Source organism: Podarcis muralis, chromosome 8 (assembly GCF_964188315.1).
Source record: "Podarcis muralis chromosome 8, rPodMur119.hap1.1, whole genome shotgun sequence".
NCBI classification, from domain to species: Eukaryota; Metazoa; Chordata; class Lepidosauria; order Squamata; family Lacertidae; genus Podarcis; species Podarcis muralis.
In genome coordinates, this window is record NC_135662.1 from 55478172 (window position 1) to 55496569 (window position 18398).

At 40.5% G+C, this 18398-nt stretch overlaps 1 protein-coding gene across 5 annotated transcripts in view; it reads right to left on the reverse strand.

Annotated features, from left to right (window-relative positions):
• ZNF516 (zinc finger protein 516) overlaps positions 1-18398 on the reverse strand; it is a 111483-nt gene that overhangs the window by 45112 nt on the left and 47973 nt on the right. For all 5 annotated transcript variants that reach the window (XM_077933203.1, XM_077933202.1, XM_077933205.1 and 2 more), the window contains exon 2: positions 15697-17712. In XM_077933203.1, the coding sequence (XP_077789329.1) occupies positions 15697-17590 (1894 nt within the window). In that variant the 5' untranslated portion in view covers positions 17591-17712. The remainder of the gene's footprint in view (positions 1-15696; positions 17713-18398) is intronic.

Genomic DNA, 18398 nt, shown 5'->3' on the forward strand with positions numbered 1-18398 from the left:
AAAATGCACCCATGCTTGCGGGAATGCCAAGATTCATACTAATACACATTTTTTCCCTTTAAAAAACTCTACGGGATGAAAAATCAAGCAGCCCAATGAGAACTGAGTATGTTCAGTAGCCACAGTATGTAGAATGGTGGTAAAGACAAGAGAGGGTGGATTTCGCGGAATGCTTTTCTTGGGCCAAAAGGCCAGACTGGAACCCTGGCAGGAACCTTCCTTTTAGGACATAGGATATGCTGCAACGTTTTGTTGCAGCTCTCGTTTGCTCCTCCTGTTAGAGAGAGAACTTAGTTATTCAGCTGGAAAGACAGACAGGGCTGACCATTAAAAAGTTAATGGTTTCTGTGTACTTGGGGGACCCTGCTGGCATGCAGAAAAATATTATTCAGCAAATAAATAAAACAAAACTCTAGTGTGTTGAAGGCTAAGCATACTCAGTGGCATCTATGAGCCATAAAATGTAAAAGCCAGGTGACCATCGGCTGAAGTTGGGGGAGGAAAATATGGGGGGGGGGAGACTCGTGTTCCTAACTGCTTTACTGTGATGGAGAACATGTGGACCCCAATATATTGTTCAACACCAACTCCCCTCAGCCACAATATGGCCGGTGGTCAGGGTTGATAGGAGTTATAGTCCAGCAGCACCTGAAGAGCTATAGCAGGGGTCAGCAAACTATTTCAGCAGCGGGCCAGTCCACTGTCCCTCAGACCTATATATATTTGGGGGGATGAACGAATTCCTATGCCCCACAAATAACCCAGAGATGCATTTTAAATAAAAGGACACATTCCACTCACGTAAAAACATGCTGATACCCGGACCATCTGCGGGCCGGATTGAGAAGGCGGTTGGGCCGCATCCAGCCCCCAGGCCTACCCATGTGCTATAGTTTCCCTTTTCCTCTGACTGTCCTTAACTTGTAAGCACATGTCATGATTCTTTAACACTCTTTGAAATGGCAATTGGGGAAACATGATTTCATAACACCTGAAAAACATTGATCTGCAACTTTCTAATAAATAGAAAACTGGATAGTAACAGACTGTAAGAGAACAATATACATTTGGCCAAGTGACAATGGTCATAAGCAGCAGGTGGCTCAGACCTAATGACAGTTAGCTGCCAGAAAGCAGTAGATAAAGCCAGTCAGTCCTTCCTTCTAGATTAAGCTGCCTCAATGTGACAGTTGCTATTTTCCCCAATCACATAAGAGGGTTTGAACTTAAAACAGCAGAAAATCTAGCAGGCACTTGTACTGTTAGGTCTCTGCGACTCAGAAGCACGGTCACTGAGGTCAACCCCACAGAAGCCCAACATTCTGGAAAATGGCTTATCTCTTTTGTTTAATGCATTTATCATTATGTGCTCACAGTGGCATACCTGGTTTTCCTCCTCCCCATTTTATTCTCAAAGCTACCCCGTGAGGTAAATTAGGCTGAGAGACAGTGAGTGACCCAGTAAGCCCCATGGCCAAATAGGTATTTGAACCAGGTCGTAGTCCAAAATTTTGTCTTTAAGAGAATAAGACTGCTTGATTTAAGGAAAAGAGGGATACAATTATCTTTTAGACCACATGTAACATATATATTTCCAGTTGAGATTTTAGGTTTAATAAGGTTTACTGGGGTTTGATTTTTACTCAACCTTTTGGTGAAACTTTTTTTCCCTTTTTTAATTACATTTTTAAAAATAATTTTATCATGAAAACAAATGAGAAGTGAGTCTCTAATGTACTGTTCTCTTTTTATTCCAGCTAAAATAAAATAAGAATGTTATAAAATATAGCTCTGATTTCACATTAACCATACTGTCAGAACGTGAAAATTTATAGGAACTTCAGGTATGCCTTAATAGAAAAGTAAATAAATGCCTTCCCCCGCCCTCTTCTGGCAGTCATCCCATAATCAATTCAACAGTAATCAGTTGTGATGCTAAACTAAGGATTACTTCAGGTGGGGGAATAAACTGGATGAACAGATGGTTGCTAAGAAACAAAAGGCCCCTACTAGCCAAATAGAAAACAGTAAGTTAAATACAAGAATATGTGACAATGAGAAGACTAGAATTATCCATGATGGCAATGCCTTTCATTAAGACCACTTCTGATTGTTCTGCCACTTAATTCTCCAACATAAAACCGCCTGAAACAGTTTTATCATAAAGGAAATGGGAAAAATTAATCCCATTTCCTCTTTTGCCCCAAAACATATTTTCCCCCTTTGTGAGGCGACTTTTCTAGCAATGATTCACGAGTCATGAGGCACTTCATTCACTTACAGCAAGTTGTGTGTGTGTAAAAATCCAGTGCTTGAGGAACCAAAAACACAAAACCATTTGGGAATCTAGTCTCTTTGTGCTCTTATAGAAATGCTGATCCACTGTAGATTTATGGGCTAGGAGAGAGAATTTACACTGAAGGGGAAAAAAAGATGGATATGTTTTTCCCAGATTAGAAACAAAGAAGCATGAGAAAATTCCCTCATGCTTTCCATTGAAGGAAAAGCTGGGGGAAAGAAGTAACTGCCCAATTATACATTGCTCATCTACCTTAACACTGACTAGCAGCTCTGCAAATTGTCATGCACGGTTCCCATCCACTTGCAGACCTGTTGAGACCTTCTGCACTCAAAGCACGTGCTCTCTGAGCGAAGACAGATAAAACCGTTTCCTGCTGGTGAAGGTAGCTTGAAAACATTTGTTGTGCGGCATTTCATGAGAAAAGTGTGTGTGTCTGTGCGTTCATTCAACTATATCCACCATGCTTAGAATGTACAGTGGTACCTCGGGTTAAGTACTTAATTCATTCCGGAGGTCCATTCTTAACCTGAAACTGTTCTTAACCTGAAGCACCACTTTAGCTAACGGGGCCTCCCACTGCCGCTGCACAATTTCTGTTCTCATCCTGAAGCAAAGTTCTTAACCCGAGGTACTATTTCTGGGTTAGTGGAGTCTGTAACCTGAAGCCTACGTAACCTGAAGCCTATGTAACCCAAGGTACCACTGTATGCCTATATTCAGCCTACTGTTAATATATGAGCCTTCCCTCCCCATAAGATTTTTCTGCTAGTAGCTACAGTTATTCTCATGCCGCAGTGTGAAATTTACCCAGTCAATGCTAATTGCCTTGCTTAAAAGCCTACCAACTGGTCACAGGCAGACATCGCAAGCTCTGCACCCTAGCTGCTACGGTGCCAGGAAAATTGCCTGCCATTTCACCCAACCCCCTACCCACACAGTTCCTAAATCCTCTGTGCTTGTATCAGCAGGAAGACAAACAGATCTGCACAGCAGCTATCATGCATTCCCTCCACTGATATGTAAATATCAATTTAATACTAGAATAATCTCAAGCAACCATTGAGTAATTCTTCCCACATGTCATTTTTAAGGCAAAGGTGCATATCTGGCTGTGTGCCAGTTTGAATTCAAAAACTTTGGTCTGCCGAGGTTATAGGTCAAGTTTTTCATAGTATTTATATAATGGCAGATGCTCAGTTTGATTTTGCAACCCCACCCTGTGACTTCAACCATAATCATAAATCTAATTTGTCCACATGTATGATTTCTAGGATTAGTTACCTTGCCTGACACTGTATGCAACAAATGCCAGCTTTTTGGCTGTATCCACATTATTAAACTGTTATTAGGTATGCCATTATTAATGGTTATAGAAATTATATTTCCAATGTTAAAGGAATATGTTTACTTGTTACAGAGGATTTTTTTTCAGTGTTGCTTCTTCCAATATTTTATCGTTAAGGCCAGAGTAGATAACTTGAGAGGTCTCCTGATCCTGTGAAATCCATACAGGATTAGTAATGACAAAATTTTATTATATTTAAGAATAAAAACACTTGCTTATTTATAGGTAAAACATGTGCCAACAGCATATATATATATATCCACAATCCCACTCCATTTCCTCTTCCACTTTTGGAAGTCTCAGAAACAAACACGAAAAGCTGGACTGTGACCAAATAAATACTTAGCAAACATATTTTGTGTACAGAATTAATCTCAAAGGACATTATACTCTAGAATGAATTTGGCAGACTGAGCATCTTCAGTGGGATTTTTGAAAGGTACATTTTATAACTGAGTGGACCAAAGAAAGCCAACTGAACTGCAATATTCTTTAATGACAAATTAAACATTATCAGTTGAACATTAAAAAACAACAACACATATCTCCTAAACCTTTTATTACAGAGCCCAACCCTGATGTGATAAGAAAATCATGGCTTTACACAAAATAATGCCAATTTTCAATTTCTGGTAGCCAAGTGTTTTTGGCCAGGTTCAGAAGTAATGTCAAAGCAAGCTTTGTGATTGAAAAATGAACTTGCGTGATGAGCCTTGGGCTTGCACACCGCTCCTTCTCCTTCACACATGACAAAAACTAACCACAGTTACCATTACTTACATATTTAGAAAACTGATATCCTCCTTCGTAGCTCCAAAAGGCTGTCAAAGTAGTTCACAAAAGAGTTGAATGATAAAATTATATTCATATTCCAGTGTAGAATCAGGAAAAGAAATAACATGGTGTCCGCATGGTGCCAAGATTACTCAGTGGTGTTTCCTGCCATCTTCTGTGGCCTCTCCTTGTGTTGGCCAATGGCCATTGCCTACCAGAACTCCAGGTTCCTCTAAGTCCTTTGAGGCAGCTGGAGCTTGTTCAGCCAATGACAGAGAGAAGCCTTTATTTACTGGCCATTCCCAACAGGTCTCCTAAGACAGTGGAGTGGGACTGAGTAGATATAATTTACGTAGGCCTGTGCCACTTAGGGTTACTTAACAAACCAGAATATCAAGCCAAAGTCTGGTCCTCATTCGTTTTAAACATGAATTGAGATGCAACTTTGGCTGCATTCACATGGCAGCTGATTCCATTTTCACAAAGTTCCCCTGTTAATTCCACATTATAATTGAGTTTTCTCACAATTGCAAAATAATATTTCCATATTATTATTCCCATATTATTTGCAAAATAATATTTCCATATTATTATTCCCATATTATTTGCAAAATAATATTTCCATATTATTATTCCCATATTATTTGCAAAATGATTTTTTATCTTTAAGCAAATAATACAGTAATGAGCACTAAACTGGCACTACATTCCACTATAGTTCTGGAAGTGGCTTCTGTGTTGTGGCTAAACTCAAAACTTAACAGACAAGGAAAAGTTCTAAAAATGTGGTTCGGCATCAAAAGAGGAATCATTAAGTAAAGGGATGCAAAAATAAAATCTAGCAAGAAAAAATGTAAATAATATTTTTATCATTTGTTTTTTAGGTATTTGTAAAACTACAGCTGCACAGCTATCATAGATTATGTTCCATACAAATACCCTGTCAATCATTCACAGACCACTGCTTGATCATGCACCTGCGATAGTCCACAAATATTCCAGAACACTTGTAATAAATGGCAGCCTTGTTTCCTTGCCACGCACAAAATTACTAGAAGAAATATTAATTTTGAACAGTGTATCCAGAATTTTTTTCTACTATGCTCTTAAAATTTTAACCAAAAAAATCACAAAAGCTTAAAATAAAATGAAACCATCCAGAGTTAAAGAGATTTTTCTCAAACTGACTAGCTTATGAAAAGCTTGATGCAAAAACTGAGTAGGGCTTTTTCTATGCAGTCGTACCTCGGAAGCTGAACTGAATCCGTTCCGGAAATCCGTTCGACTTCTGAAACGTTCAGGAACCAAAGCACAGCTCCTGGTTGGCTGCAGGAAGCTCCTACAGCCAATCAGAAGCCGCGGAAGCCCCATTGGACGTTCGGCTTCCGAAAGAACGTTCAAAAATCGGAACACTTACTTCCGGTTTTCGATCGTTCACGAGCCGGAACATTCAACTCCCAAGGCATTCGGGAGCCGAGGTACGACTGTATGAGCTAATGCACCTCTGCAGGTGTCTTTTACCTTTATAGTGTGTGGGGGATGTATGCGTGTTCGTGGTGGGAAAGGATGGCAGAGGGCGGAAAGGATTTTGTGTATATCAGCCCTGAAAGACAGAATGGCGAGAGTCAAGTTTCTCTGCTATGTAACATATTCTGCTGTAGTTACCTACACCTTTCCCCATCCTTGGCAACGGTGTGGGCCTGACCCATTTTTACTCAGACCTTCAACACGCTTGTCCTGTCCTAACCATGATTACAATGATAAATAATGCATCGATATCCTAATGGGCTGACGTAACGGGAGTGTGAATAAATGGAAGCACAGTAAGAGCTTTTCATCTACAATCAGAGGAAACGGTCAAATCCCATGCATCTCCATACGCTTCCAGCACATCTATCAAACAGTATTTGAAGAATTAAAATTAAACTGAAATGTAAAGTGAGCTTTCAGCAGTTTAAGTAGGGAAAATACTGTTCAAATTGCAGTACCCTTGGTTTCAGCTCATGCTAAATGCGGAGTCATTATTTTGATGTCTGAATGCTAAGCAATAGGCCTACACCTCTGCCTTACCTCATTCCTCATATTTGAGTCATTTGGCCTTTGTACAATGTGAGAGTCCTTGAAGACTAATCCTGCTAATGTGTTCAGAATTAATTTGGGTAATTAAGAGAGGGCATCTTTGCTCCCTACTGTGGTAGTCACTCATAAGCCTTAGGATCTTTTCCTCATGCATTGCATGGCAACAATCATGTGCTATTTTAATATTATTCCTATCCATCCAAAGGAGTGAAATGTAAGGATCATTTAAAATCTACATGGAATCAGCCAAGGCATTTCCATGGCTCAGATAGATTAGGATGGCTGGAATTGAAATTCAAATGCTAAAAACTGAGTTTCAGGACTGTTATTTGAAATTTGACATTAAATCCATTATTCAATTAACATGTGCTGTGTTTTCAGACACTGTAAGGCTGCCATTGACTTTGAGGAAACCAAACCATACGCAGCTATTACAAAAACAACCAACACTTGGCGAGTTTTCTAATTAAAAAGGGTACCCCAGGGAATGCGAAACAACAATGACAAAGCATGTAAACCAAACATACCTGTCCACTTGTCAATCAGGGCAAGAAAATCCCTCTCGGCCCTCAGGAAAAGTGACCTACCAAAGACCAGTAGGTCCAAGTGAAGGGTGCATGCGTTGAACTGCCTGCCTGCCCCCAGCTAACCATTATTCAGGCAGAAACCAGACATCTCTTTTCTACTGAAAAGTCTGAAATCTTGCAAAATTTTGACACCAAATCCTCTCTCGCACAATACTCCATTTAAAGCCTTGCTGTGCAAGAGCAAAAGCATTCATCTTTTTTTCATCTGGCAATCCTCAAACACAAACACACATCCACCAACTGAGGAGGTATGCAAAAATGAAAATTGTATCAAAGATGCAACCAAAAGGATAATCCCAAATTGTGATGTAAGAGTGGGGAGACAAAGGAAAAAGGATAAAAGGAAAATCACAACTGTTGTAGGTATTTTCTTCTGCCTCACCGCTGTTTGGCAGCCAGCTGTCAATCACAACAGAAATGCTTGCACAGGCAAATTCATTACTTGTGGCTCTGTCAGAAATTGCGAATTAGCTGTCAAAATCTGATCCTGAATTTTGGACATTTGACTTTAAATATCGTCCACAATCTGAGACTGCATTTTCAACATTTTGACCAGAATGTGGCCATTGGTCTTCCACTGAGCACATCTATATTGTGTTTCCCTAAACCTCTCCTTTTTAAGGGGCTTCTGGAGCAACTGAGCTATGGCTCTTCCCATATCTAGTTGGCAATTGAACATCTGCATCAAGGAGAAACATTCCTACTTGTGTATGTTCCCTACACAACCCTGATGTTTCAGGGGTTAAAATCACACAAAGAACCTACATGCAAGAGCCTACAGGTTGCCAGAGTTCAACCAACGTGTGGAGGGATGTGGATGCAGAAGCAGCAACAGTGGTGGATGGGCCCACCTGGATGGAGCTTATATTAAAGAGAACAAAATACTGGTGCTCTCCCATAATTCAGTCTACTTCTGTATCAGTCTTGCTGATATTTCTGTGTGGTTTCCTACACTACCTGTACAGGAAACCCAAAGAAACATTAAATACATGCATATATTTTCAAGGTCCTTTTAGTTCTTCCCACTAAAAATGCTTTGGTAAGGATAAGATAAAAATGAACTCTTTCTCGCTGAATGTTTTTTTTTGTGTGTGTGTGATTTAAGTGATTAATGGCTCCTATAAGGCATTTTTAGTTGAGATTGAATGCAGTAAGAGGGGGAGAGAAAGAGAGAACCAAGGTCAGTAAAAAACAAAACAAAACAGAGCAACAGCTGTTAGCATCTGCTGAGGTAGCCCCACTGTAGCTGTAATGAAAAACCCAATATAGTCTTATTATTTGTTTCTTTAACAAGACAGACTTCTTGGGGGCTGGGAGGGGGATCAGCGTGGCTACAAAGAGTAGTCGTATGATGAATCCTATACCCTTCTGAATTAACTAAAACCCTAAGCATAATCCACAGAAAGTTAGGAGTGTTTAAATTCCATACATTTTCATGGGAGAATCATAAGATTTTTATTGCTTGCATGCTCTGTCTATGTGGGTCAGGGATCCCTGAGTCTTAGCATCATTCAAAATAGCAGTAATACAGGGCTGCATTAGAAATGGAACTTTTCAAATCCTAACAATAGACAAATCATATCTCTGTCAGCCTGAAAATGCATATCTAAATTTATTTATTTACAATATTTATTTATCACCTCTCATTAAAATAACACAAAGGCAGTGTACAATAAGTCAATTCAATAGAAAACAATACAGCACACAATAAATGTACTCCATCAAAAGCAACATATTACAATTATAGTATCTGGGAATACTTCAGATGGTACAGGGGGGAAATGCATATGTTTAATTAGATGCCCCAAATCTGCACAATCTTCAGACCATCTTACAAAGCCCCCTAACACTAAAATGTTCAGAATTCAGAATATTGTACAGCGACCTATATTTCATTTTGTTGTTATAGATAATCTACTGAGAAATGAAGCGAAAAAGCACAAGATGACCCAGTGCACATACTAAAACAAAGGCAAACCATAGTTAGGGCTGAATGGACGAGAGTGCAGATAGTTAGAAGAAAACTCACAATATATATATAACACACGTTGAAGTGTGTGTGTGCGCTTTTATATAGAAAAATTGCAGGCAGCTGGATACGTCAGTTCCTAAATATTTTGAATATTTATTCCAGACTTGTATGCCCACAAATACGTGGTGGGGAGACATATTCCAGTCCTGGACAGAAAACTCAACTGTATTTTTAAGCAAACCTACAAAGCTGTGAAATAAGAATTATGAGTTGTGCCTTGGCCAGCAACATTCTAAAGCTAAAATTATGGAGTTATAGAAGATATAAATAATATGTAACAGTATGTAATTCCTAAAAGTCCATTATTTATAGCAGCCACCAAATAAAGCATTTCCCATCACCTCCAAAAATGATAAACTAGACAACCACAAATGAATGGAAGGGGGGTGAGTGAGAGAGGGGGAGTGTGTGTGTGTGTGTGTGTGTGTGTGTGTGTGTGAGAGAGAGAGAGAGAGAGAGAGAGAGAGAGAGAGAGAGAGAGAGACTCCTCTTCTCAATTATACATGATCTATGAATAACAGCATCAAAAGGCTGCTTCCAGATGAGTCCAGAGTTGCAACAGGACTCAAGAGAATAAGACACTTCTATGGTGTCAACTAAAGAGCCCCATACAGATGAAGGAGCTCACATGCAAACCTGCATGTCCCGTCTTAAGTAATGATTTTTCCATTGATTTCAACATGCAAGGCAACTCTACTCATGCAGTTCCACTAGCTTGCACTGATCTGGCACTGACATGAAGCTTTGGATTGGAGTCAGCATATCTACTTCAACATGTTAACACACCTGAGTTAGCACATTTTGACTAACTTGAGTAATCATGTGCTACCTACATAATTAAGCCCTAAAGGCAAATGCCAACCTGAGGGAAATACAAGCTGAATTGAAACCTAGGCATGTCTCCCGGTGACTCTGAATTTAACTATTTGTGCTGGTAGTCGTTTAAACAGATTGAGTTCCCAGTAACTCAAGTTTTACTTCTCTGGCTTTGTCCTGGACCCAATCCCAACCCCACTACAAAAAAAGCAAACAGGTCCCTAAAATGCAGTCAAGTGGTGTTAAATCTCAATAGGCAGGCAGATCAATCCTATACAGTATTCACATTACGCCAGGGAGTCAAGGAGATATGGACCACAGCTACATGGGAAGAACAATGGATGTACTTTGAAGCCCAGAAGGGAAGACACATACAACCAAAGAGTACAAAAATGGTGAGGGAAAGTTACTACAAAGGCTCAGAGTTGAGCATTGACAAGGTAAAAAAGGACACCTTCTTCAGTATATGGTCTGTTTTTACTTATTATACAAACAAGAAAGAGCATGAAAGGTCTCAGCCACCAGCTTTTGCAGGAATAGGGACCATTCCTGACTTCTTCCATTCCCTAATATTTCTGTTATAATATCTGGTTGTTATAAATTTGAAGTATACTAAAATTAATATAGAAGGTGTCATGATCCCTTCATAAAACCAAAATTGACTGTGATGCAATATATAGTTTTTGCCTCGCTTTCCTTCCACTTTCTTTCTTTCTCTCTGGGACTCATTTAAATGTATTGAATTGTTTGCATTGTGTTTATTAAAATTACTAGCAAAATGTTGTTGTTGGTTTTTTCAAAAAAAATGATGGCAAAATGGCATACATGCACCGTCATCCATACAATAAAGAGGAGCCTGTTGGGTCAGGCTAATGTTCTCACCGTGGCCACCCAGACACATGTGGGAAACCCGCAAGTGGAATCTCAGCAACACCTTAAGAGCATAAGAAAAAAAATATATCCCTGGCATAATATACCCAAGTGTTACCTGCACACAGAAGGAGCCAATGAACTCACAGTGAACTACAGCTCAGGTTGGAGAGGAGGGCAAATAAAATTCAACAATTCTGACTAAAACAACACTTAAAGACCACTTTACGACCACTAAAGATTGTTCCAAACTAAGATTTTTCTAGAAATGTCAGGTGTACAGATTCAACTTATTGCATCTCTAATTACAAAATGAGTTTTCCTTTCGCTGTGAAAAGGTCAACAGCTAGAAACACTGGCTTGTTCGTTAACGAGGAAACCACAACAGCAGGTTTCACACCACAAAGCCTTATGATAAAATTAAATATGAGCAAAAAAAAAAAAAAAGACTTTGGTGGAACTGTTTGGTTAAGATGAAACAGAAATGGCAAAGGCAATGAAGATGCAAGAAAGAGTATGAGGTGCACGTAATTAAGAGTTTACTAGCAGCCTCATACTCGGAGTTGCTCAGGAATTCTAGGAAACCCAAAAAAATCAGTGCAGTTTTGAAAAGTACAGCACACCATCTCCATTCAAAAAGATATCCAACTGTCTCCAAATTTAGAATAAAGATGTGCTTGCTGATCTCAGGAACCATCATGCAAAATTTCATCAAGATATCTTAAGGGAACGGACAAACAGCTTTCCAAAATATATAGGAGATTCAGACCAATGCATTTAATTACAATCTTAATTGGGGGTACTGTAAAATAAAACAACACACTAGCCTGTAGCACATGTAGCTCACGTGTAAGGCAACAATGCAATGAGCAGGGAACGAGGCCATACTTTTAGCTCTGCCCCTGACATTGTGTTTGCTTCATGTAAAACACAGGTGCTGTTCGCGATTCTGTGCAGGAACCTCAGCATGCAAGTTCCTGCTCAAATGAAGAGACATGTGGTAATACAGGTGTCCCAATCTTGCAAAGACTCTTGTAGGAGCTCGCTTGTCAATTCTCACACAACTGTGTGCAGCATACGGTGGCTGCAAAGAAGGAAGTGCTATGCTTAAGGTGAGGGCTCAAAGCGTGCCTCAGCTCACAACTTAGGTGGAATCTACACACATATAAAATGGTCTGAAAATGCTTTTTAAAAAGCGTTTTTAAAAATGCATTGAATTTTCCATAAGGCTCACCATTGCCATGTAGTGTCACATTGTATACTGCAATTAAAGCACACTTAAAACGTTTTATTTGCAGCTGTATAGCTGAGTCCTTGAAGGGATGCGGGTAGCACTGTGGGTTAAACCACAGAGCCTAGGATTTGCCGATCAGAAGGTTCGCGGTTTGAATCCCCGCAACGGGGTGAGCTCCCGTTGCTTGGTCCCTGCTCCTAGCAGTTCGAAAGCACGTCAAAGTGCAAGTAGATAAATAGGAACCACTCCAGCGGGAAGGTAAACGGCGTTTCCGTGTGCTGCTCTGGTTCGCCAGAAGTGACTTAGTCATGATGGCCACATGACCCAAATGCCAATAAAGCGAGATGAGCGCCCCAACCCCAGAGTTGGCCACGACTGGACCAAATGGTCAGGGGTCCCTTTACCTTTACCTAGCTGAGTCCTTACTTAAAAGGCTGCTGGTCTACACACAAATAATATGGGCATAGGGATTTTGTGTTTTCTGCGTGCTGTGGAGTGATTTCTCTATCACCTGGCAACATGCAAAACATGAGTGTGCCCCTAACAAAGACTATAATCAAAACACATTGGGCTAAACTGAATAAATTATCAATCCGTGTGCCTCAGAGGCTCTCTTCACTCTATAACAGCAGCATTTTATCCTCTGTTTTGCCCTTAAAACACTTTGGCAACACACAGTCTGGCTGACAAACCAATGAACCCACTATATCTCACTGAATTCCAGCTAATTCATTTGTGAAGTGAAGCCCTACATTTTAAAGAAAGAGGGAAGGGGGGGAACTATTTTGCTCATTGGTGATTGCTTTTTCATAAGAACTGGTTCTTAAAATGATCTATGATTGTGACAGAAAGGCTTACATAAGGTAATGCCTTTCGTAGTTACATTCATTTAGTTTGGTAGAACAGGTTAGTTTAACAACTAATTTTAGCATAAATACATCATACCCTTAATTGCTGATGCTAGTAAATATGAGCTTATGCAAACAGCATGAGGCACGTCAGGCAACACCAATGTTGCTACAGTTCAGAAACCTTCTACTGCTGTTTTTAGTGTTTAAATCATTCTATAACTTGTGGATTCTATCCAACATCAGGCAACATGGAAGAGCAGACCTACTTCAATTAATTTAAAGGAATATAAGATTTCACAGATACAATTTAAGGTACACACATGTGACAAACACATGTCTGCAAATGGTGCGTGATACATGCACACTCCTCAAGGGTTCTGATTGATTTCTGTTCTTTATTAACCTTAGTTTTAAAAGCAAGCCATGGTTTACTGTACACAAGCAGCATGCTGGTGTGTACCACTGAAAAGTTCTTACTCTGCTCCTCTCTTCTTCCTGCTACCACCCCCCTGCTGGATGACAAACCAGGGTCTGGCTTGTTGTGGCACATGAATACAGCTCGTGCTTTGCTTTCTCCAACAAACCACAAGCACAAACCTTGGTTATCACTTGTGGCTCGCTTTGGAGAGAAACAAAACAGTAGGACAAGTTTTCGAAGACCGTGACAAGCCAGACTCTGGCGAGGAGTAGAACCTTTTGGCAGCATGCACCAGCATGCTGTTCATCCACATTAAAGCACAGTTTGTTTATAATTAAGGTTTAATTTGGCATGTGAACCAGGCCAATGTGTGAATTGCTCTTCAATATAGCAACAGTCAGTGTTATATAAATTTTGTTCTGAACTGTGCTGATTACTACTACAACGAAGCTCCTAACAGCAGGCTAAAACTCTCAAAACTCTAATCAGCCAACTCTCAGGGGACAAAAATGTCAGTAGGAAAGCACTGTTTAACCAAAAACAAAAATATAAACAACTTGTAGGAAAGAAATTCTCTTCTCTTAGAATCTAAGAGAGCCTTATAAACAAAGAGAAATAAACAATGCAAAATAATAAAACAACATTGTACAAAAGCAGTCACAGTAGTGTTTCTTCAAATATTTACATTGCTTCTATTTGGAGAATAACTTGTTCCATTTAACCAGAATCAGACTCTGAGGACTGCAGTAGTCCAGAGAGATTAATTACATCGTTTCAAGTTTTTCGAACAACTTTTGAAGGCACAGTACCGAGAGAGAGAGAGAGAGAGAGAGAGAGAGAGAGAGAGAGAGAGAGAGAAGAATGCACACTTCTCTCATTGATAATTGTTAGGCAATCTGAGTGCTTTAGGTTACATCAGCATAACAGGACTGCCACCAATTATTGAATCAAGAAGAGTATTGCATAAATGGGAACAAGATATCCTGTATGTGGTGATACACATTAACTGATAACAAAGACCATGATATCGTTCAGAGGCACTGGCATCCTAAATATGCTTCCTAAACCTTTTGACATAAATGAAACTGGATTCAAACCAACACTTCTAAGAAGCTAATGATACATTGTGACAGCACAACCCATTTGGTATAATGATAGCAGTGTTGAATGCCTATTAAAGGGGTGCTCTAAAATGGAATCATGGACACATATTCCCACCTCCCTTTTCTATATTTTAACTACTCTTTATTTATTTTATTTATTTTTTAAAGGAAACAACTCAGGGTTGCTGCCATCCTGTCCATTTAGTTCATTAAAAAATTAAAAACCAGGCAAATTCAACAAAGGCATGCTACAATTTCCTGTGTAAGATTTACATATGACTGATTCTCCAGGCAAGAATTAATGCCATGGTTTCTTAGCACAGTCAAAGTAGCTACTACATAGTGGCTTCAAATCTTGGATTGGCAAGCAAGATGCAGAAGCTAAACTGCAAATGAGAAGAGAGAAGGATCAGCAAGGATTCCAGCTACTTGCCATTCCCTATGGTTGGAAACTATCCCATTTTAAGTTGAGGATTCAAGAATAATAATTATTCCAAATCAGGAACCTTGGTACGTTTAATCATATACAAGGTCCTTTTCAGAGAGACACACAGCAGTGCTGGTGCAGTTCAATGCACCAGGCAGGATAAGTAGGTATGTGGGTGAGGCCAGTTAGACAGGTCTTTCTCACCCAATTCACATCTCATGAGAGGGACTGTGCTCATCTGGTGGGAAAAATCTATTGAAATGGCATTCTTTGTTTTTTAACTTATGGATGACTTGTGCATGTTCCCCAATAGCCTGGAATCACACCGAATGCAAGTGGTTCCCACACTGCTCTCTGTGGGTATGTTTGTTGAATTTGAAGGCGACCACTTAAAGGAAAACCTATAGTGAGGTTAAAGGCATTGGAAGTTGAAGTCAGACTAAGTTGGGCACCAAATGTCGCTTACATTAATCATGACTAACATTCCACAATGTTTCCACATTTCAACAGGACCTAGGTTCAACTAATTTAATCTGGATAGAGCTCCCATCAGCCCCAGCCAGCATGGCCAAAGGGAAGGGATGATATGATATGGGTGGCTGTCTTTCATGGATGCTTTAGCTGAGATTCCTGAGATTAGTTAGACTAAATGACCCTTGGTGTACCTTCTGACTCTACAATTCTATGATTCTATGAGTTGCGGTCCAGCAACAACTCCGAGGGATACTCAATGTTTCCTACTTTACCTGTCAAAGGTATTTGAAAAGCTCAAGAAACAGCTCTTCTAGCATCGCAAGAAAGGAAGCAAAATACCAAAATGGGGAAAGGAAGTTGTTAAAAAAAATTGCAGACACTTACGTGGGGGTGGCTCTTGCGTTCCTTCCTCTGAACTATCCTCGGGCCCCTCCTCACCCACTCCAGAGGTGACTGAATCATCTGGGCCAGAAGCAGAACTTGGTGTGCTCGGTCCACTGGCAGACCCAGAGTCACCATCCTCACTATTTGATCTATACCGATCTTGCTGAGCGGCCGCCACCCCTTCACTGCAGCTTCTGCGGTCTTTCCTGTGCACACGGGAATGAAGTACCATTTGGTGATAAGTGCGGAAGATCTTGCCACACTCAAAGCACTCTGTGGACTTGTTCTGAGACACCCTTCTGCTCTGGCGCGAGGACGGCCTATACTCCAGGTCTTCTTGGCTAAGCATGCAGCTGTCTCCCGACTGCACGTGGCTGCTTTTTTCTGAACGCCCACTAGTACAATTCTTCTTTTTCGGATTGCTGGACGAGCTGGAGGAGTCCTGCTCTTGTTTGCGCTTCTCTTGGCTGACGAGAATATATTCCCTTTTGTCCCTGTCGTAAGTGACGTCAGCATCTGCCAGGACTTCGTCCCATCCTAAATACTTCACGTACTCAGAAGGCTCTGCAACTTTTCCTTTGGTAGCCAGATGCCAGGCCTGGTAACTGTTGACTGGATCCAGCTCAGCTACTCTTTTTCCTGAATGGCCCCTTGGAGTGCCATCAGTCCCTACAGATGGCCTTAGTTTCAGATACTGGAAGAAAAACTGCTTTGCAACAGGGGGGTCCCTGTCAACTAGCCTATCAACTCTATGTTCACTGCGGGCTCCTTGAGACTTGCAATGTACAGAATTGTGTGCTTTTAGGCTTTCCATATTTGTAAACAGGTTTCCACACTTTGTACAAATTTCATACAGGGACAAACCAGTCACAATCATCTCTTCTTGAACGACATCATTAATAGTGGCTATAGGCTCCGAATCATTTTTTGGCTTGTTTTTGCTCCCAGATTTTGGGCCATGGGATTTCATGTGGTTTTTGAGAAACCAGGGCTCTTTAAATTTCCTGCCACAGATGTGGCATCCGTGGTCAAAAGACCCCCTATGCTTTTTCATGTGAGCTTTGAGGAACCAGGTTTGACTAAAAGCCTGCCCACAGACTTCGCAAGGAAACTCTCCTGCACTCGACTCAGCCTTGCAGTTCTCGGCATTGTACGTTTCCCCGTTTGGAATCTGAGTGGTGATGTGGTCTCTTTCTATGTGGTTTAGCAGAGTCTCCTCTCTTAACGTCATGTAGTTGCACAGCCTGCATTTGAAAGGTTTGTGGACCTGGTGTATGTGCTGCTCCAACTCTTTCTTACCTTCAAACTTGTTTTTGCAGAAGGTACAAGGAAAAGTACATAACTTAACATCTTCTCCAACTGGTGCTTCCTCTGAGGACTCCTTCCTGCTGCTCCTGAGCAAGATCTTGCCTTCTTCTTTGGGAGATGCTCCGTTCAATATCTTGTTGCAGGCAGAGGTGCTTTTGGTAGGGCTAGTGCAACCATCAAGGCCTTCGGATACTCTCATCTCACTGAGCTGTGCTTCTCCTCCCATCTCCACTTCATTCCCCTGACTAATAGTGCCTGTCCTGTGACTCCGGATGTGAATCTTCAAGTTGCCCTTTTGGGAAGCTCTGTGGTCACAATAAGGACACTTGTATGGCTTCTCCCCTGTGTGCTTCCTCATGTGCTGCGAGAGTGAGCTCTGGAAAGGAAAACTTTTGCCACAGATGCAGCAGCTGTGCAGCACAGACTTGTTTGCATTCATATCACTCTTGTTCATCTTGTGAGGACTGGAGGCTCTTCGTAATTCCATGTTTGCGCTTATGCTACAATCCATCTGCACCGCAGAAGCATCAGTCAAAAGGGCAGAACCCTGTTCCGGGCTGGGAAACTGGGTTGCTTTTTCAATCATGCATTCCTGCTGATGGAACCTTTATCTCTTCATTCTCATATTTGGGTTTTCTTCCAGCTGCTTGAAAGCATTTGGGATACAAACATTCATTGGCGTTTCTTGAGTCAAATAGCAAGCAGGACCTGGAACCAAAACAGAAAACAGGACACGGCATTACTAAATGCAAAGCATTTCATTTCCTTTTGCTCCCTTTGCAATAGCCCCCTGTTAATATTTTCTTGCCATCTTCACCAAAATGTTACATTTTCACCAGGCTGCAGAAAGTCTGACTTTGCATTGAATATTGTCATTCACAAACTGAATGTTCAGTAGAGGATTTACATAAGCCTACTTCCATAGTAGTTGCAGACACGGGCAAATAGAGTATGTGTCTGTATGTTTACTAAAAATAAGAATATAAGTATCAAAAAAACCGTACTTTTTCTTTCTAGCCCAAACAAAAGTGTGTGTGTACATAATTTCGAGTGAATAAGCCCTTTCTCGAAGGAGCTGTAATATTTTAAGTCTGTGGCTTTATGGACATGTATAATTTAATGAAAAACAGCCAAACGTTTGTTTGCCTAGAGATAAAGGGTTTTTGTAGAGTGCAGCACTCTATCCCTGTTGACGGTAACTTAAGCATAGCTGCTGAATGGAGACAGCAAAGAGTGCATCAATTTTTTGTTAAAGCAACAATGCAGTTCAATAAGATTTTTATACAGGCCAATTAAAATTAACAGTAACAGTAATACCTTATTTAGGCAAATGTTGATGTAGACTTGGAAATCTTTACTAATACCAAGAAGGATCCATGGAGCATTCAACAAAA